The following is a 20,028-nucleotide window of genomic DNA, read 5'->3' on the forward strand; positions in this document are numbered from 1 at the left end:
ATAATTGACAAAAGCCCTTGATCTCCAAACACCCCCTTTTTTGCGCGTTAGATTCGTGGTATGATCATGAGTTTCGACTATCTGCCGATACCCTTTTTCAGATAAGGCCTAGGTTGTTAAAAGAACTGATAACTTTACCCAGCGGATAAATTGTATTGGTTGATATACATTTTATTCGCTGGATGCAATTTATCCACTGGATAGAGTTGGATAGAGTTGTCCGCTGGCCTCTAAAATTCACACCGGCATTTTAATTTAAAACCTGGTTCCTAGAATCCATCCCCTTTTCTGTAAAATCCATACAAGTTTTTAGACTGTCAGAGCCAAATGGTTAAAATTTCTTTTCTCTTCAGACCAAAACGGCTCAAAAATCATACCCTTTGGGGCCGCACATAGTGATATAGCTTATAAAGTGGAGAATCCCCATCCCCCTTCTGGGCAAAAAAAGTTTTAAAAATGTGAAAGAAAGCAGCAGCAGCAGTATATATTGTTAGGGTCAACGTTAGGCGCGATTAGATCATCATATAACCAAGAATGATCATGAGTCAGAAAAGGATGAATTTGGCTCTCATACATGGTTTCATTGCAGACACCAGAGAGCGAAGCGTCTAGAATTCGAAAACACCTTTAAGTTCGAAAACAAAATAATCGTTTATTTTAGCTCGTTGACAAACACATTTTTTTCTAGGGTTATTCCCTCACCTTGTAAACAGACCTTTTGTCAATGAATGAATAAATAGAGGATATTACATGGCGACGCTAGGACATGAATTTTATTTTCCAATGGTAAAAACATTTTACGAAGGAGCGCAGCGAGTAAAATATTCTTTCAACACGAGAAAATAAAATTCATGTCTTCAAGCGACAGTGTTATTTTATTTTTATTATATAGACAAAAGTATCGCTCGCCATTTTTCACCGACCGTTTGCATAAAAACCGAAAAAGCGGGAAATGACGTCATCAATATCCTTACTTGCGAGGATATGGAAAATACCGCACTCAGGTCCCGGATGTAGTTTCTTATTAATTTTACGAGTGGTGTATTTTCTAGTAAAACACTCGTGTCTAAATAATAAAAGAAGTTTTGCAAGATTCGTGGCGGGGCGACATGCAGGGATGTGGCGCTGCCTGGACGTGATAAAGAGTGCTTTGTGAATGATTAGCTCAGGCCTACAAACAGGGGAGAATATAAATAAAGAAGTATTACGTTCGAAAACGAAATATAGAGCTCGCAAAACGCGAAAAACACTGAAAAAAAAAAGAGAAAGACACCCCCAGTCCCCCCAAAAAGAGACACCCAAAACACTAAAACTCGAAAACGAATCTACAGCCACTCCGGCCCTTTCTTAATTTTGTTTGTTAATCGTCGACAATTTACGAGGAATAAAGCACACTCTTTTGTTTATTTTCAAGGTGAGTTATTTTTAACTAGCTGCGAATTCAGTATTTGAACTTTTTGTTTCTGAACTCGGTGAAGCAACAGTTATTGCTTAAAAGTCTAAAATAAAGCTAAAACTAGAGATAAAAAAAGCTAAAAATACAGAAGACTTCCGCCGGAATGCTATAAAAAGACGCGGCCTTATGCATAATCCTCGAATTTGTTTTGGACTTAACGAATGTCGCGCAGTTTTGATTTAAAGTGAACTTTTAAGAAAGAGGTAGGTAACAAGCTGGCTGTCCTGACTGATTCAATCATTCCTTGACAGCTGATAAACGTTAAATTCTCAAAGTGATTTCAATCATTGTGTATAACGTGCAACCTACACATACTATTTTCGCTAAAATGCCCAGCCCTTGTACTTTGTAATATGCGTCGCCTAATGTGATTTTTGAAAGCATGTTCCAAAATAATTATTTTACGAAAAACTTATTTATTCGTTTTTCATCAAATTACTTTTTTCCTTGCAGAATCGTCATTTCAGTGGACTAAGTTGGTTGGAATTGACTCTAAGAAGGATCGGTTTGGGAAAGCAGTCAACGGTAAGTCAACGGCTTCGTTTGATGCTCGCAGCTTAAACAATCGTTCCGTTACACATAAGCAGATAAGAGATACAAAGTAGTCACGTATTTTTTGTGTACTTTGTTTAAGATCCACTGCTTTAGTCTACGCTTGCCACTGAGCAACTCCCAAAATTCCTCAAATTATGTTCCACTGCAATTTAATTTGCAGCCTTACTAACACACCCAGTTGCCAAAATTTCCAATTCAGCCGAATTAAGAGTCTCACAAATGATGTAGTCATTCCTGACAACACATGCATTTTAAATTTTACTTACTTATGAAGGATATTCATGACTGATCAAGATTAAGGCAATTTTCTACCCAGTAACGATGCGGTACGGGCGATATACACTTACGGGAAAATGTTCCCAGATTGGGCGCTGAACTCTAAACTGTATATTTCGTTTTGATATCTATAAAAACCCAGTTAGCCCTTTAAATCGGAGTATGTATCTGTTGAAACTGATGGATTGATTGGGCGACAATTTTCTTTTGTTACCCTAGCACGGCTCTCAGTTCCATCAATTACACAAAAAAGGCAACTCGCTTAAAGGAGCAGTCAGTGTCACCTTAATTCTTAGTGTCAGTTTAAATAGCCACAAATTATCTTTGTATCGATAGAAACGCTGAAATAATGGTTCAATTTTGTTAACAATTAATAATCCTACTCGCGTACAGTATAAAAAGTTATCTTAAGCTGCGGATGGTTAGGATGGAAATGGATTGCAACTTGAAAAAATTGGCCAATTTTTCAAGTTCTGCCAGTTATATTATAGAGGAATCGCCTAAAACTGATTATAGTTTGTTCTTCCTCTTAGAAATCCCTTAACATCTTCCTCCCGGTTTTCTAAAGATAATCTCAAGTTAGAGAAAAGGCTTTTTATCAAATATTTCAGTAAGCAGTTTTGTGCAACATACAGCAAAATTTCCGTGACAGTGCTTCTTTAAGCGATCACCCTTGATGCAGAAAAATGTGATCGCTTACGAGAAAAATCCAGACAATAAGTCAAAAGCTGCGTGGATCCACTAATTATTACTATTTATTGCCTTATCAATTGAAATGAAGCAAATGTACAAAGCTCCTTTGAGAAAAACTTATTCTAAATCAGGCACAGTACGCTACTCGCTTCTTCATTTTTTGTTTTTAAAACATGTACGTTGCTCTTCAAAAAGTGTCCCTTGTTAAATCACCTAAAATCAGTTTACCCAAACAAAACTTCCAATAAGAATGTCACATATGAAATTATATACATCTGGTTTCTTCGTGGCATTTTATAGCTTCTTCATGACATCCAGAATGCTCGATTGTATCTGTGTTTTCAATTAATCGACAAGAACATTATGGTGACTTTCGCAACTGCAGAGGACAACACGTCGCAGCCCTGATAATCTGTGAACCCGGCAATACTGACTCGTAAGTTCAAAACTGAGCCCGCTTTACTGTTCTGTGGCCAGGGACTGTTAAAGGAGGGTCTTAACTGTTATCATCCTTCTTCCGTAGCTATCTCTACATGTGAATTATCGCTGTTTAAATGAGTTGCAAGAATCTCATGTAACTGTTGACTAATTCTAAATATTTATTTACTGATGTTTGCCTACATCAAAACGAAATGTTGAAAACTTAGCTTTTCATTGTGCCTAATTTACAGAATTACATCCTGGGCAACATTCCAATGTGTGTTGCGGTGATGTAACTATTCTTAATTTTTCAGTTTGCCTTGTGGTTTTTATGTGCTTCCAATTCCTCGCCACCTTTATTTTATTACTAGTAGACTGTCTTGTGATTCTTTTTATTGTGGCAAAAAATTAACTTGAAACTTAATAACAACATAATAAATACGTTACAATAAATTACATGTACATTACAAGATACAGTCATCCAAGATGCACTCATACAGTTATCCTCGTTCGGTTTTTTTTTTTTTTTAATGTTCATCATATGACAAAAAGTCCCGAAATGTTTTAGTTAACTGTTTACATGATACATTTGAAATCTTAGGTCTCTTTACTGCCACCTTTCTGAGAGCCTATCCACGTCAGCTTTTGTTTCGTTTTTGTTGAATTTCAGTCATCCCAGATATTTCACCAAAGTTGTCAATTATCTTAAGAAAAAACTTTGAGAGATTCTACATTTCTTGAAATCACTGTTGTATCTTCCGCAAACTATTTTTGAATTTTTTAAGGAAAGCGAAGTTAAATTTCAGTTCCGGAATATATTTGCTGGTTAATGTTTCTACAGGGAAGAATATTTTCATTGGGTTCAGTTGGCCGGCTCTCGGGGTTTAATGTTTGTTGCTGCTTCTTATATCTAAATCAGCTGTTACCTTTTCTTGTGTTAACTTTCCTCTTCCTATTTTGGCAGCCACTCACGTCATTGGAGAGAAATAAATGTCAGTAAACTGGATATTAATTGTTTGTTTTCAAATTTCTTATTTGCAGGGAGTTTCTACCAAGCTTTTCTGACGAAACTCCAACAGTCATTTTGTAAAGGGTGAGTTAGTAGCTTGTGTTAGGTTTTTACAGATTAATTTGTAAGGGTTATTGACCAATTAATGACTAATATTAAATTATTACTCACTATTATTTAGGAGTTTCTCAGGAATTTCAGTTGGCTCATTTAACTGCTTACCTTAACTGCATTCCAGTTAACTTGAAATTTTATAAAGACTTCCTGGCGTTTTTCCACTCAATTCCATTTACCGACTAATGTTGACATTTGTCTGACGATCGAAATATTAAAACTCGGCCATCATCGTACCACGCTATACACGTAGCAACAGGTAGTTATGAGCGGGCGGGCGGGCGGGGAGGGGGTGGGGGTGGTGGAGGGGGGAAGTGGGATGAAACTGTCACTTAGTAACTCAAAAGATTTTTCATGACTCTTTGCGATGTTATTGAGATTTTTGTCGTTCTTGGTGTAGTGTTTCCTTGTCCTTCTGCGATCGAGGCCCAAAATGCACGTCACGATCACTATTCCGTCATGTTATTGATTTTACATTTTGGCCAATCTGTGAAAGCTGTCAAATTCTTTCGTGCTAAATGCGTTCGGGTTTTCTTGAACAGGTGACAATAAAGTGTTTTCAGGTTTAATTTCCAGTTAGGAGCTATTTTATTTATTCGGAGAGAATTTATTCCGAGAGTGAGAACATTAGATATTCAAACCAAGCAACAAAATGGTTGATGCACAGGCTTCTCACGCGCGTGTCAGTCATGTGATAACTAAATTTGTTAGCCGGGGATGTAAGGAGTACGAGGAGAGCACCTTGTATATTCAGGTGTAATGAACATGTGATTGTGTGACGCCTGGGGGAGGGGGGTGGAAGGGGGGAGGAACTAAGGCTCAAAGTAGATTTACTTCTGAAAGTGTCGAGTAAAAAAAACCTCATTATTATTCCAAATTCGAAAACTGTGCTCTGAAATGGAACCTCGAAAACGAAGCTAACACAACTGGGAAGTGAAGCAACCGATACTGGAAAACGAAATATGTCGAAAATTCGTAAGCGAAGCTCCTCACATTCTAGGAATCGAAAAAGAAACGCCCGAAACTCGAAAACAAAACTCTCGGTTAATTTTATTCCTTCATAAACATCATGCATTTGCGCTTTTTTAAAACTCAGTATTAAAATACTGAGTTTTAATCGGTACAGCGAAGCACTTAAATCCAGAATGTGTAGTTCAACGACTATTTCAACCTTTTTTGGCTTATTTTTGTTGTTGTCGTTGATTTTGTTGTTGTTGCCGTTTTTGTTTGTTTGTTTTTTGCCCAGTCTGGTTTTGTTTCGGCTAATTAACCTTATTTAAAAAATGATCTTGTATTAAAATAAGGGATGACTTTGTACTGTTATCCCTCTTCCTTGTAAACACCACCCAGTTCCTTTGTGAATGATTGGCTGAAAAGACGTTTCTTTATGTGATGCTGTCTCGACTTGATGATGAGGGCTTTGTAAATTACTTGTTCAGGGATGCACACCAAAAACTCGAAGACAAGGCAGTCTGAAATACAAGAATTTATTCAAAGGGAAATCGAAACCACGTTGTTGTTCCCTTCGTCTGTTTTCAAAGTCAACGTACCCTCGACTAATAATTTTTGCTCACTCTAATTATTCCGCATTGTAGGTTGACAATTCTGTTAAATGTTAGAAATTTCAGGTCTTTGATCATCATTTAAAGTTTCTGTTTCGATTCTCGGTGCTGCAATTGTAAGTGCGTGACAACTGATCGAGCTAAAACTGAACGAGAGACATTTTATTTAAATACACCTCCCAAAGCACTCCTTCGTTTGTCTCGGGCCTTTGCCGTTGTAATTGTTTGTCTGTAAAAACTTATTTACAGAGTCATCATTTCTGTTTTATTGAGCCTGATGGAACTGACTCCAAGAAGTCCCGATTTAGAGAAGCAATGAACGGCACGGCCTGACGGTAAGTCATTTGCATGTGCCATGTAAGTAAGACATTCGAAATAGTTTGTTTGACTGTGTACTATACGCAGGGCAACTCGCTCAGTTCCTCAAATGACGTCATTTTAGCTACCAACTCAGTTGCTAGTTTCTGAGGCAGCCGCGTGCAGGGTCTTGCAAAAAAAGTCATTCCCAACAAGGCAGTTGTTTTGAACTTTACTTCATTTCACTTATTGCTCTCACCGCCCCTGAACTTAAAGTTGGCACGCATACGTTAAACGAATTGAAACAACAGAACACGGTTCAGTAATTATACTTTCGACAAAACAGACAAAAGAGAATTGTAGTGTGCATCAAACCATTTTACAGGATTCCGTGTCTGTCAGTGAAATTTATGTGAGAAAGATATCGTTCCTATAGTCAGAGAATTTAAAGGGGCACTGTCACGGAGATTTTGGTGTTTGTTGGTCAAAAGTGCTCAATTATTTTACAAAGAGCCTCTACTCTAACATGAAATTACTCTTAGAGCACCGGGAAGAAAATGTGAAACGATTCTTTGAAGCAAGTATGAACTAGAATCACTTTTGAGCCAGTTTGAGGACGCCAATTCTTTCAAGTTTCAATCCATTTCCATCCTAGCCATTCGCAGATAAAGATGAATGATACTAGTTTCTGTGCACTAGCAGGGTTATTGTTAACAAAACGGAACCATTATTTTGACGGTTACATCCATACAAATATGTTTTTTGAGTATTAAAAATTAAACTGAAAATAGGTGACAATGCCGGCTTTACGTACAAATGGGAGAGTTCTCAAACTTTCTCTTTATCTAGGAACGTCCTTGGTGAAACAAAAGCACATTTGATAGGATCTCCGATCATCATCTAAACTCAATGGCGGAGAGCGAGTCAGAAGATATAGTGAAGCACATGGAAGAGCTTAGCATTGCTAAAAAATTGGGCGATAGAGAGCGGGAGGGAAATACCTATTATAAACTGGGTGATGTTTATTACAGTCAGGGTAATTTTAAAAAAACTATAGAGTATACAAAGCTACATCTCAGTATTGCTAAAGAATTAGGGGACAGGTCCGGGGAGGGAAAAGCATATTGCAAGCTAGGTAATGCTTACCACCGTCTAGGTGATTTTCAGCAAGCCCTAGAGTGCCACAAACTACACCTTAGTATTGCTAAAGAATTAGGGAACAGGGCTTGGGAGGAAATAGCCTGTTCCAATCTTTGCGTTGTTCATAACAGTATGGGTAATTTTAAACAAGCAGTAGAGAATCACGAACTACATCTTAGTATTGCTAAGGAATTAGGAAATAGGGATGGGGAGGGAAGAGCCTACGGCAATCTGGGCAATGCTTATCGAGGTCTGGGTAATTTTAGACAAGCCGCAAAGTATCACGAACTACATCTTAATATTGCTAAAGAATTAGGGAACAGGGATGGGGAGGGGGGAGCGTATTGCAATCTGGGCATTGCGTATGGATGTCTGGGTAATTTTAAACAATCTGTAGAGTATCAAGAACTACATCTTAATATTGTTAAAGAATTAGGGGACAGGTATAGGGAAGGGGCAGCGTATTGCAATCTGGGCAATGCGAATGCAGGTCTGGGTAATTTTAAACAAGCTGTAGAATATCACAAACTACATCTTAATATTGCTAAAGAATTAGGGAACAGGGATTGGGAGGGTAAAGCCTATGGTAATCTGGGCAATGCTTATGATGGTCTGGGTAATTTTCAACAAGCCAAAGAGTATCACAAACTACATCTTAATATTGCTAAAGAATTAGGGAGCAGGGATGGGGAGGGAAGAGCCTATTGCAGTCTGGGCCTAACGTATAAGAAAATGCGTCATTTTCAAGAAGCCTTTGAGTGCTGGAAACAAAGTCTCAGTATCGCTAAAGAAATTGGGGCCAGGGATTGTGAGGGGCACGCTTTTGGAAACCTGGGTGAAGGTTTTTTACTGTTGGGTGATTTTGAACAATCCATGGCGTACACGAAACAAGGTCTTGCTATATCGAAAGAAGTGGGTGACAGGGCTACTGAGGGAGTTACTTATGGCATATTGGGTGCTGTGTATTCCGGACTAGGTGATTGTAAAGAAGCTATTAAGTGTCACAAAGAAAAACTTAGTATTGCAAAAGAGTTGGGGCACAAGGTTCAAGAGGCAGCATCATGCTGTTCAATAGGTGATAATTATGAATTGGCAGGCTCTTTGAGTGAGGCACTTGATTATTTTCGATCGAGCGTAAAAATGTTTGATGACATAAGAGCCCTTCTTCAGTCAGAAGATATGTGGAAAATAAGCTTTCGTGATTACCGCCAGTGTGCGTACACTGCTCTATGGAGAACTCTTGTTAAGAATGGAGAGACTGACGAGGCTTTGTTTGCTGCTGAGCAAGGACGAGCACAGGCTTTAACCGATGTTTTGAAAGAACAGTATGGAGTTGACTCATCCCCGTCCGCTTCAGCTGAACCTAAGGAGACGATTACCTATATATTAAACAATTTAACTACAGAAACAGTTTTTGTTGCACTCGATACAAATGCGATTAGCTTTTGGTTGTTGCGAAGAGGGAAAGAGATTCTCTTTAAGCAAAAGGAAATAGAACGTGATAGTTGCAAGTTGTTAATAGATGCTACTTTGAGAGACATTGCTGAAGGTATTCTGGTCAGGTGCGAAGATCGGTCAATGGATGAAATATGTGATGACCCTCCTTCCAACAGAGAAGCTGCTGAGGAAACAGATCAATCACCGACCTCCTCTGTCAGTTCTTTGCGCCAGCTGTATGATGTTATTATTGGCCCCATTGCAGACTTGCTCGAAGGTGACCAGTTACTCCTTGTTCCAGACGGTCCATTTTGCCTGGCTCCTTACTCTGCGCTTAGTGAAACAACTAGGATTCGCATCGTTCCCTCGCTGACCGCTTTACAACTGATCCCAGGTGCGCCTGAAAGCTTCCACAGTAGGAGTGGAGTGCTGCTCGTGGGCGATCCATGTTTAGAAGAAGTTACCAACGTGTTTGGTAAGCCCGTTTGGAAGCAGCTACCATTCGCCAGAGAGGAAGTACAGATGATTGGAAAACTTCTGAAGACCACTCCTCTCATCGGAAAAGATGCAACTAAAGGCGAGGTTTTGCAAAGACTCAAGTCGGTTGCTTTGGTGCACATTGCCGCACACGGACGTGCTGAAACTGGAGAAATTCTTTTGACCCCAAACCCAGGCTGGACATCTCCCATCCCTAGGAAAGAACACTACATTTTAACAATGTCAGATGTGCAAGCCGTTCGTCTGCGAGCAAGACTCGTTGTGCTTAGCTGCTGTCACAGTGGCCGGGGAGAAGTCAAATCGGAGGGCGTGGTTGGTATCGCGCGGGCTTTCTTGTGTGCTGGTGCCCGCTCTGTTCTTGTGTCACTCTGGGCGATTGATGACCAGGCCACCATGGAATTCATGAGACCCTTCTATCAACACCTGGCAGGTGGAAAAAGCGCGAGTGTGGCTCTTTACCAGGCTGTTAAATCTCTGCGCGAATCAGAGCAGTTCCGTGACTTGAAGTACTGGGCTCCATTTGTGCTGATTGGTGATGACGTGACGTTTGAATTTGGAGAAAGGAAATGAAACAGAATGGTAAGTTTTAGGTTGTGTTTAACTTCAAACAGAAGTAATTTTATGATAAACAAGGACAGCTCACTTCACAGAAAGCTAAATTCTTGGCGGTGGAATGGTTGTAAAATCTGTCTAAACATTTTTTCAATAAGCAAGCCTTCCGCTCTTTATTAAAACAAGGGGATAGTTTTGAAAAAGGATGCCATGAGAATATGTTCGTTTTTGTTGTTCCTTGATACCATGAGAAAATGCCTTATTTTTCTTTCTCTAGCCTTTTCCGGGCGTTCAGAAAATAGAGAGCAGGGTAAATAAAATTGTGTTCCCCACTATTTGATCGCCTGTCTTTTGTTAATATTTTAACTGTTTGAGATAAAGAACGAATGTTTACCAATCGTACGTATGTTTACCATGACCTTAATGGGAGTCAAACCTCACTCGAGTAATGGTTCCGTTGAACGTCGTTTTCAATTGAGGCACTAGGAGTCTCGTTGATTAAGCGAAATTATTGCAACGTTGCTCAAAATATGTCGTGGGATTCGTGGGAAGTGGATTTGTTCCTTTTTTTCTGGCAAAAAACCCCAACAAATTAAGCGCTTCACTTGAACTCCACAAAGTTCTAAACATAGAGCCTCAAGCAAAACTAAACACTCATATTTTCTTTGGCAGAAGTGTCATCATCCTCAAGACAAGAGAGGACTACTGGGCAAGAAACTGATGCATTGATCACATCCATTTGGTTTGATGCAAGGTATCCTGAGAACTTGTATGTAGTGTAAAGATCTTAGATGCAATGGCCGGATACAAAAACCTGTAAATCAGTAGCAAATGAAAGGGAAACAAAATGAGGTTACTGCATTAATCCTTTGCTTTTGTGGTTCGTAATATTTCTGGAGAGAAGGACACGTACAGGCTTGTTTTGGGTGTGCATTTTTCCAAAATGGCACTTCATTTTAGTGTAACGTCAAGGAAACTGGACACGTGAATTTGACGTTACATTTAATTTTATAGCTGTATAACAAAAAACATACAAACATTATTAAGATATTTTGAAGTCATTTTACAACTTTTTTCAAGTCATTACTTGTTATAAGACAATATTGAGAACAAAGTTTTACTCAAATGTTAATCCAGAACAAATGTGGTTACTTAGCCCAAATTAAACGGCCTATCTACCCATATTTAGAAGCAAAAACTTTAATTTTTGAAGAATGACGTTTCTAGTGTTTTCAGTTTCGCATGTTAATAAGATTTTTAACCAAGTGATAGAAATTGAGTTTTCTTTTCTTAAAATACCACATCTTAGCAGCAAAATTGTGCTTGCCATCGCAACTAAGGACAGTCTCTAAGACCCTCGTGCGTTTACAAAGTTAGAAAGAGCACCAAAGATCAAGAAATGGATTTTAACAGTCTAATACTGCGAGTTAACTCATAGAGAAACGGGATTGCAAGAGGGCGAGGACTCAAAAGCTGAAATATTTCTCAGTAACTTGTTTTTGAATAACAACAATAAGGGCTGTAGTTAGCTATGACAGGCTAATTTAAAATAGGCTCAGTAGAATGATGATGCCAATTATTATCTCAGAACTAATCAGGGCTCGGTTGTTTAAAATCCCATTAATTTTGAGAGAACAAGTTAAGAAATACGCTGAATGTTTTCAAACGATTGCTTTTTGTTTTTTACAAGATGCCATAATCGAGTGGTCCTCTTATTACATAAGAAAATGCTCTACAGTTTTTTTTTCGTCCGAAGTGGACGTCAATTCTAAATTGGTGCAATGGTCCTTTAAACAACCTGGCGCAGATCTTTTCACGTATGTAAGTAAGTAACTAGGTAAATAAGTAGGTATATAGAGCATTCTTTAATTGGATGTCGAAGTAATTTCGCATTTGCTTTGGTTTTGCTTTACTGTACGCTTTCTGATTCGTCATCAAAACTCGCGGGACTTTCTCAACCAATGGGAAGCAAAGCCAAAACCAATCGTGCCTTGAATGCACACGTTTTCCCGCGCTTGGCGCAGGTTACATGTATTTGCTTTAAATTCTGATTGGTTCACCGAACTGTCTACATCTATTCTGACTGGTTAGAGTAATTACTTTGCGTCAACCTCGTTCCCAGGGTCTCTCCTAGGAGAGACCCTGGGAACGAGGTTGACTTTGGGCTTGACCCGTACTCAATTGAAAACTGCTCTATAAGTCAGTGAGTGAGCTGGTTGTGTTTACATGATACCCGAACGACTTTCAAATCGGTGGATTCGTTTCCATAGTACCATTCATTATCAGTAAAACGACGTGACTTCAACCCAAAAGTTTTACCGGATAAGGAATTTCAATTTTTGTAGCAAAACTCATTCCGGGGTCATGTAAACGGGACATGACTGTTTGTTTCATATTTCTATTAATTTTCAACATTTCCTTACAGAATGAAACTTATAGCTTCATCAAACCTGCTTTTGTTAATCCGATGTCAGCAGGTGTTCAAGTCGTACAGGATTGAAAGTCTAACCAGTATAGTGTAAACCGTCTCACTACAGAACAATTAGTGTAGCGAATATAATAAGTGAGAGCCGTATTGAAAACATTAACATTAAAAAAGTGAAATCTGTAAAACGTGTTTGGTTTGAAAATAGTAGAATACAAACATTTGTTTTATTTCTGTTAAGTTAAAGAGGGATTGGCACGGAGATTTTTCTGTATGTTGGCCAAAACAGCTCAAATTTGATTTCACAAAGAACTCCATGAAATCGCTCTTAGAGTACCGGGAGAAAAGTTTGAAATGATTTCTCGATCCGGGTGAGAACAGAATACAATCAGTTTTAAATTCACACGAGGAACTTCAAAAGATTGGCAATTTTTTTCAAGTTTCAATCCATTTCCTAGCCATCTGCAGACAAAAATGATTGACTCTAGTTTTTGTTCCTTAAAAGGGTTATTTTTAACAAAAGTGAACCATTATTTTAATGTTCCAATCAATACAAATATGTTTTTTCGCTATTCAAAGTGACACTTAGAATAGCTGACACTGTCCCTTTAAAGACCTCCGAAGCCACGTTCAAGTTCCTCCTTAGACATATTCATACCCAGTCGTAGTAGTCCCTATTTCTCTGTTTGAGGGGCGAGAGAAAATTGGGTGCGAAAGTGTCCTTAAGGTGGGGCTCTACCTGAATTTGAGTGAAATTTGAAGAGTTTTAAGAATGGATAGAAGAAAGAAAATGATTTTTGGAACACTAACAGACAGTCGACAACCACGCAAGAGCACCCCAGGTTGCTAGTGGACTAACTTGGTATCCGTCTATTAATTATTAACTACAAATTCTAATTTTAAAACTTCACTAAATCTTCAACATTCCTTATTTCTTTTAATTTTACCAATCCTTCAAGAAAAATTATTTCCTTCCAAATATACCTAAAAATCACCCAACAATTCATAAAACACCCCAAATCATTAATTTGTGCTATGAATGGAGGGTTTTTGTATTGCTTGAAATGCAAACAAGATATTTTCATTTGACCGATTTTAAGCGGCGTGAAAATGGCTTTTAGGTGAACCCCCACCTTAATCCCCTTTGGTGTCCAATCTTCGCGCGCCACAAAGATGTAAACAGCTACTGGTCACGAGCATTATCCATATAGTGGAGTCACGGATAGACCAGCCAAAAAGTTGAGCAATTCTAAACACAGGAAACCAAAGGCCTTTCAGTTTTACGTGCATAGGGCAAAGAACAGCTACTACCTTTCGACGTGTCTTCGACACGCTCAGATAAACAGCTGAAAGATCGTTACCATTAAGCCAGAAAATTAAACATTTAATGGCAAAAGAAACTGTGTGTGTCAACCGGTAAATTTTGCACGGCTCTCAGAAAACTTCAAATTATTTGACTGCCTTCAGTTTGCTCTGTTCCGTACCTTCCGGTAGAATTCGGCCGTTTTATTCGCATGTAAATTTCCAAAACCACCAATCTCGGATTAACTTCTAAATATCCACACCTCGCCTTCCTCCCCCCCCCCCCCCCCCTCCTCCCCGACGCCACTCTGAAGATAAATAAACACATCGCCCTTGCCCAAAATCGAGTTCAACCGTAAATAAATCAGTTGTGCTGACATTTAAGAGTTAGGCCTGGTTACATGGCATGTTGGAAGATGGCCCGTCGGAAGATAAGGCGCGTGCTAATGCTGTGCACGTAACATTGAAAATGGCAGAGAGATACTCGTGTTACACCTTCTGTCATTATACAGTGCGTTTATAGAGCTCCCCATTTTCAGCCAACGAGATAGAATCCATAATAGATGTCTATAGGCATTGTGCCCATCGTACCCGCTGGCTGGGAGATAAAGACATAAAGACATAAAGACATAAAGTTAAGACATAAACCCCGTTAAAAGGCAAAACACCCTGAAAACCATACCCTATCGGGCTGCACGTCCCCGTTAAGAACACATAAGGGAGTACCCTGTAAACAGGCTCCCAAGTGGGGTATAGGGCGAAGACAAAATCGTGCTCAAAAGGAGGGGGCGTCTTTTCTTAAAGACCTGAAAATGGACACGGGGCTTTTTGGCCCTTTGCCGTAGTGTCAGCCTTGCAATCTGTTTAGTTTATTTTGAGTCAGGGGGGGAGGGGGGGGGGGGTTTGTCCCTTGTATCCAAAAAGTTACGTATCGTGCTATACCCTCATTTTAAGAAGATGTAGTAATATGGATAAAAAAAGCCGGTCACTTGCAAGGAGACTACTAAACCACCTTTACGGGACATCCCCATCGATCTCAATATTACGGCGGTAAGTTTTAAACAATTATAATATTCTACGCTAAAATGGACAAGACCATTCATTTAAATAAATTAATTTTTCTTTGTTTACAACGAGCACTGCTTTGCGAAACAGATAGCCTGTGAACAGGCTCCCAAGTGGCGGTGAGGGCGAAAAGAAAAAATAGGCGATCCGGGCGAGCGGAGCGCGGTATTGGGGCGGAAATCGAGCCTATCTCGCTTCGCGCTCCGCGTTCGTTTCTCGGGCTAAACTGAAACGCCTGTAACACAGGCTGGTTCTCCCGTTATTAAAGCAATCCCTTTTTCTTACTGATTCACCTTCCAACGGTCGAGTGGTAGGGCGGGTTTTTGGTTACCAGCTCCTCCATTTGTATCCTCAAAAATTCTGGTGACGTTCTTTTATGTTTTCTACTCGGCTTGTTTAAAGCGTTCCGGACAGAAAGTCACGCGCAAGAAAAAAAAATTATAAAAGAAAATAGGAGAGGTAAGGTAGTCACCCCACTTTTTTCTGCCCTGACAATTTTATTTCTGGGGCGTAGCACCCCTCGCTCAACCGTACAGTTTCAGTTTTATTCGTTTGTAGTTTTGCGTCCTGGAACAACTAGTCAGCATGCGCTTCTCTTTATATTTATCAAGTTTATTAAACTGAGCTCCTGACTGAACGGGATATCAACCTAACCGACCAAGGGTTGGGGAGGGGTGGGGTGAGTGCAGGGGGTTAGGAACGCTTGTTCCACGTCACTTTAGGGCCCTATTATTTCTCTCCGTGTGACGGTTTAGAGTTGCGGAAATGTAATCTTTACCGATTGTAGGCGCATTACGCATCTTCCATACAAGGTCTCGGCAACTGTAGAAAGGACCCAGTAGACAGCGTTTCCCTTTAATAGGAACAACATTCCCTAGCCTTCCCCCCCCCCCACCCCCCAGACACTCTTTTGGCTCGTCACGCAATTTTTTCTCTCCGGCTGCAACGAGTCTCGTTTGGGAGGAAATATTGCGAGACGAGCCAAAAGAGATGGTTAATGTTCTCATGCTCGTACTTTTTTCACCCTCGAGGTAGCGAAATAGTTAACTATGAACCGCAGGCTTTCTGGCGGATCATCGTATTACAATGCACTCATTTTCCAGTGTCAAAAAGTGCCGACACTGGTCTTGTAGAAGGGAGGGGGGGGGGGGCGCACTCTTTGAGCACTCTACTCGGAATGGTTTCAATGTACTTTTCGAACATGTCAAAGTGACTCCTCGTCCCCGATTGCGTTCGTCCCGAAGTCTCCAAATTCGGTTCGCACGATAAGTGCCTTCAACCCTTCACGTGCGCGCGGGGACATGTCTCAACTCCTGTCACGGGTAGAGGTCACGTTTTTTCTGTACGACACGTGACATTTTTATATTGCATAAAAATATATTGGCCAATACTGTGGTCACGAGGCACAAACAAATTGAAACTGTTATGCTATAAAAGGCCCGGACTTCCAAGCCAGCTGTTCACATTCCCAGTTCTAGTGAACTGAAGTTCAGTCGAGACCGAGACCGAAGATCTGTGGAAGATTTTTACGGAATTAAGGTGAGTTCAGTGTTGCAAGCTGTTTGAGCATGTTCTTTTAATATTTGTTTGTATTTTCGAAGGAAGAAGGTGCTTTTAAATCTAAATCGCGTTCGAAACAATTGAAAATATATTCGAAACAATATATTGTCACGTGTTAACATTCCACTGATCACTAGTTCAGGTCACTCAGTTGACAGAAAACTGTAAAATTTTATTCATTGTTAAAAATGTGGAAAAAATCTCGTTTCCCAGTTAAAAATGCTACGTATCACGTAACATACTTCGAGCCCGTGATTCGAGCCCCATAGTGCAAATTATATATCCACCGACATGACGGGGGATAAATTTTGTAACTTTTATGAACTATCCTTAGCTCTGGATTTTCCTAACCTGCAGTATCTATGTTGACAAAAAACCTTGTAATGTTCTTCACTAGTAAAATGTCGAAAGATCTGTTTCCTAACTGCAAATGTTACGTAATCCCTCGTGACATATTTCGCTAGTACAGTGACTCCGTGAATGAAGGCCCATAATTCTAAGTAAATTAAACAGGTTAAATACTATCGCCGACATATTTTAGCCTTAGCTCTGCATTTTTCTGACCTGCAGTATCCGTATTGACAACAAAAACTTGAATCTTATGCTGAGAAATCTGTTTTCCAGCTGCAAATGTTACGTAATCACTCATGTGGATCGATTCTCCCGTTCGTAATGTGAAAAAGAAAATCTAATTTATCTTCATTGCGAACAACTATTTCGCTCTTTAAACCAGCATAAAAAATGTTTGCTATCCTTTGATGTTGCATTAACTATATTCCTACAACTTTCATCACGCAATTTCAGATGCATCCCTTAGCCATCGTCCTGGCCGTGATTGTTTTGTCTTCGGTCGAAGCAAAACCCTTTAGAGATGACCCAGAACCTCCATTCTGCAACGGACTTGAGTGCCCACACTTCAAGACCATGAACAAAACGGACAAGTATGAGCTCCGCTGCTATCAAACCGACTACAAGTGGGTGTCGACGATTGTAGCAGGTAGGATTGTTAATAAATTGGTCCCGTCCTGGGTCCCGTCTAAAGACTCTCATGTCACGCAACGCTTATGGGGTGACAAAGAGTAACTCGGGTAAATTAAAACCCTGGAAGCATGTACACATGACTGCTCTTCGATTGGCTTGATGACCCAGTAAATTAAAAAAAATTAAACTTTTTGATACAATTCGTTTTTGTTGGGAAATTGTTAGTTACATTCATGAACCTGAAAATTTATACAACTGACTGAACAAGTCAAAAACGTTTCACCAATTATCTCTAGAGTACAGAGTTTGAACATTATGTATACACTTGATTGCAGAAACGTTGACACCTAAAAAACATAAACCGTGAACGATGAGACCCAATGGCTTTATGGGTATGAGTGTACTAAATTTATTTGCATAATATTCTATTCTCGTGCGACGGTTGATGACCAAAATAGGGCTTAATTATCACAATTTCCGACGCCATTGTGATGAGTGTATGTATGTATGTATGTATGTATGTATGTATGTATGTATATGTATATGTATATGTCTGTATAGTGAACCAGCCGTGAACTGCTACTTAAAAATAGTTCGCGGGAAAAAATACAGAGAAATGTATGGATAGTCCAAAACAGGACTGGAGGCTTTCTGGCACAGCCAAACCCTTCTAATTTTTTTCTTAAAATCCTTTTCCTAGTGCCAAAAGTTTCCAATTCATGAATTTTTGAGAAGCGATGTTTTATGAAAATTATTTGACATCGGATTTCCATACAAACACTGTTATTTTCAGCCTGTTTGCCTACTTGTCAAAATGGCGTCGAAAACCGTGATAAGGCCTATTTATTTGCATGTGGTGAATGATGCAAACTCTCCAAGCTTTCCTTAAAGTGTCCAGATTGGCCAACAAGGGCCAATTTGAGTGATATATAATTCGCGATTTGCCTTACTTCAGAACAGGTAGTGAACTCAAGCAGTATTTGGTAGAAAATTGCTCCGGAGAATCAAGTCAGCACGGTATTTTCTATTGCAAAGAATGGGAATGTTAAATTATTGATTATGGAGATGAGGTTATTGTTTAAACACTACCCACAAATCTGTTGGGTCTCATCGTCCACGGTTTATGCTTTTTAGGTGTCAACGTTTTTGCAACCGAGTGTATTTCATTTTAAGGACAACAGTTGAAATAAATGTAATCAGCATGTCACCCTAGGTTTACCCAACTTATTTACAAGTGGTAGCAAAAAGGAAAAAACATTGTTTTCTCTTCTCCTCCTTTGCCAGGTTATCAATATGACGAAGCAGTAAGAATGGGTTTCATGCGCCTATTCGACTACATTGAAGGTGAAAATGTAAAGAAGCAAAAAATACCTATGACAGCACCAGTGGCCGTCCAAATCCAACCAGGACAGGGACCGTTCTGTAAAAACAACTTTACTGTCAACTTTTTTGTACCATTTGAGGATCAAGCCGATCCAGCGGCTCCTACCAACAAAGATGTTTTCATCTCCACCCAAAAGATGTTCTGTGCTTACGTTATTGTTTATGGTGGTTACTCAAAATTTGATGATATCCAGAAGTACTCAGAGGCTTTGGGCGAGGCCCTTGTTAAGGATGGCCTTGGTGATACTTTCAGAAAGGATGTTTTTTTCTCTGCTGGTTATGACAACCCATTCAAACCTCTCAATCGTCATAATGAAATTTGGTATATCAAGAAAGATTCTCAAAAGGAACACTTTTTTTTCTAAGTGAAAACTAGCTTTCCTTTTATAGCTTTTTTTGGATAATTTCTGGCATTCTTCATCAGTTGATAGTTGGAGCATTATACATGTACTAGATCTGTAAAATAATTAAACTTGACTGTGTCTTTTTGATAAATTGTGCTGTCCTCAGTGATTACTGCTATAGTCCTATTAAAGCTAGTAAATGAGACAATTCAAATTTTTTGGTTAATTTGCATGGTAAGCTCAGCTATCATTCAGCCTGTATATCAGTCACAATTGTCTCTCAGAATTTGGAAAATCCCCCCTTCTCCTTGATAATTTCCAATCCTTTTGAGGATTCTTTCACTCGTAGTTCTTTACCATGGCACTGGTAATTAATGGTCCCTATGAAGCTGAACCACGGGGAACTCAGGTTCTAATGCAGAAGAAATGACTAGTATGAAAATTTGGTTGGGAATTTCCCATCACTCAAATAGCCTGCAAGAGCAGGTATCATTTCTAGCCTCTGACACAGACGGCTTTTGGCTCCGTCACGTCACATAGTTGTGGAGAGGATGACGTGACATGACAAGCCAATGAACGTCTTTGTAGGAGGCTGACATCATTCCAAAACTTTTGGATACAGGGGACCACACGATGCAAAACAAACTGTTTTGAATACGTTGCCAGATCTCTTGTAGTAGAAACGCACATGCCAGACATCACTTTATGTGTAAATAAACCAAACTGATTGCAGGGCTGACACTACGGCAAAGAGCGTATTTAATTATTTGGGCCAATATTTCAACTAGCACTATTAGACTTCCTCAGGGACAAAGTAACAATGAAAAAGTAATGGCTCTTAAAAGTTTTAAGAGCCATTAGTTTTTCTTATTTGTAACTCTGGCCCTGAAGAAGTCTAGTAGTACTAGTTGAAGTATTGGCCCAAATAGGCGAAGCCCTTTGCCGTAGTGTCAGTCCTG

The 20,028-nt window shown here is 39.5% G+C and overlaps 2 protein-coding genes and 1 long non-coding RNA gene across 4 annotated transcripts; 2 read left to right on the forward strand and 1 right to left on the reverse strand.

Annotated features, from left to right (window-relative positions):
• The first annotated feature begins 1,572 nt into the window (after positions 1 to 1,572).
• On the forward strand, positions 1,573 to 10,962 carry LOC146486940 (uncharacterized). 2 transcript variants are annotated; one of them, XM_085090835.1, is made up of 5 exons: positions 1,573 to 1,659; positions 1,910 to 1,981; positions 4,442 to 4,493; positions 7,232 to 10,036; positions 10,682 to 10,962. In XM_085090835.1, the coding sequence occupies exon 4, from the start codon at positions 7,292 to 7,294 to the stop codon at positions 10,025 to 10,027; it is 2,736 nt and encodes a 911-aa protein (XP_084946961.1). In that variant the 5' UTR covers positions 1,573 to 1,659; positions 1,910 to 1,981; positions 4,442 to 4,493; positions 7,232 to 7,291; the 3' UTR covers positions 10,028 to 10,036; positions 10,682 to 10,962. The 2 variants fall into 2 exon arrangements, with proteins under 2 accessions (XP_084946961.1, XP_084946968.1); XM_085090842.1 differs by lacking the exons at positions 1,573 to 1,659; positions 1,910 to 1,981; positions 4,442 to 4,493 and adding an exon at positions 5,980 to 6,420.
• Positions 10,963 to 12,633: 1,671 nt separating this feature from the next.
• LOC146486941 (uncharacterized) lies at positions 12,634 to 14,559 on the reverse strand. Its single transcript, XR_014858284.1, has 3 exons — positions 14,115 to 14,559; positions 13,568 to 13,683; positions 12,634 to 13,155 (listed from the first exon to the last, which is right to left on the reverse strand). It is a non-coding gene; the product is annotated as an uncharacterized LOC146486941 (long non-coding RNA).
• A 1,641-nt stretch (positions 14,560 to 16,200) lies between these two features.
• Positions 16,201 to 19,220, forward strand: LOC146486942 (heme-binding protein 2-like). The gene is made up of 3 exons (XM_085090758.1): positions 16,201 to 16,340; positions 17,166 to 17,358; positions 18,627 to 19,220. Exons 2-3 carry the CDS (start codon positions 17,166 to 17,168, stop codon positions 19,088 to 19,090), a joined length of 657 nt encoding a protein of 218 aa, XP_084946884.1. The 5' UTR covers positions 16,201 to 16,340; the 3' UTR covers positions 19,091 to 19,220.
• The last annotated feature ends 808 nt before the right edge of the window (positions 19,221 to 20,028 follow it).

This window comes from Pavona decussata, unplaced genomic scaffold (assembly GCF_977016875.1).
Source record: "Pavona decussata unplaced genomic scaffold, jaPavDecu1.1 SCAFFOLD_19, whole genome shotgun sequence".
Classification (NCBI taxonomy): Eukaryota; Metazoa; Cnidaria; class Anthozoa; order Scleractinia; family Agariciidae; genus Pavona; species Pavona decussata.

Bases quoted from the DNA above. Each gene is read 5' to 3' on its own strand.
- LOC146486940 (XM_085090835.1), top strand. From the start codon at position 7,292: ATGGCGGAGAGCGAGTCAGAAGATATAGTGAAGCACATGGAAGAGCTT.
- LOC146486942 (XM_085090758.1), top strand. From the start codon at position 17,166: ATGCATCCCTTAGCCATCGTCCTGGCCGTGATTGTTTTGTCTTCGGTC. The intron at 17,359-18,626 runs GTAGGATTGTTA...CTCCTTTGCCAG, and splicing joins GGTGTCGACGATTGTAGCAG to GTTATCAATATGACGAAGCA.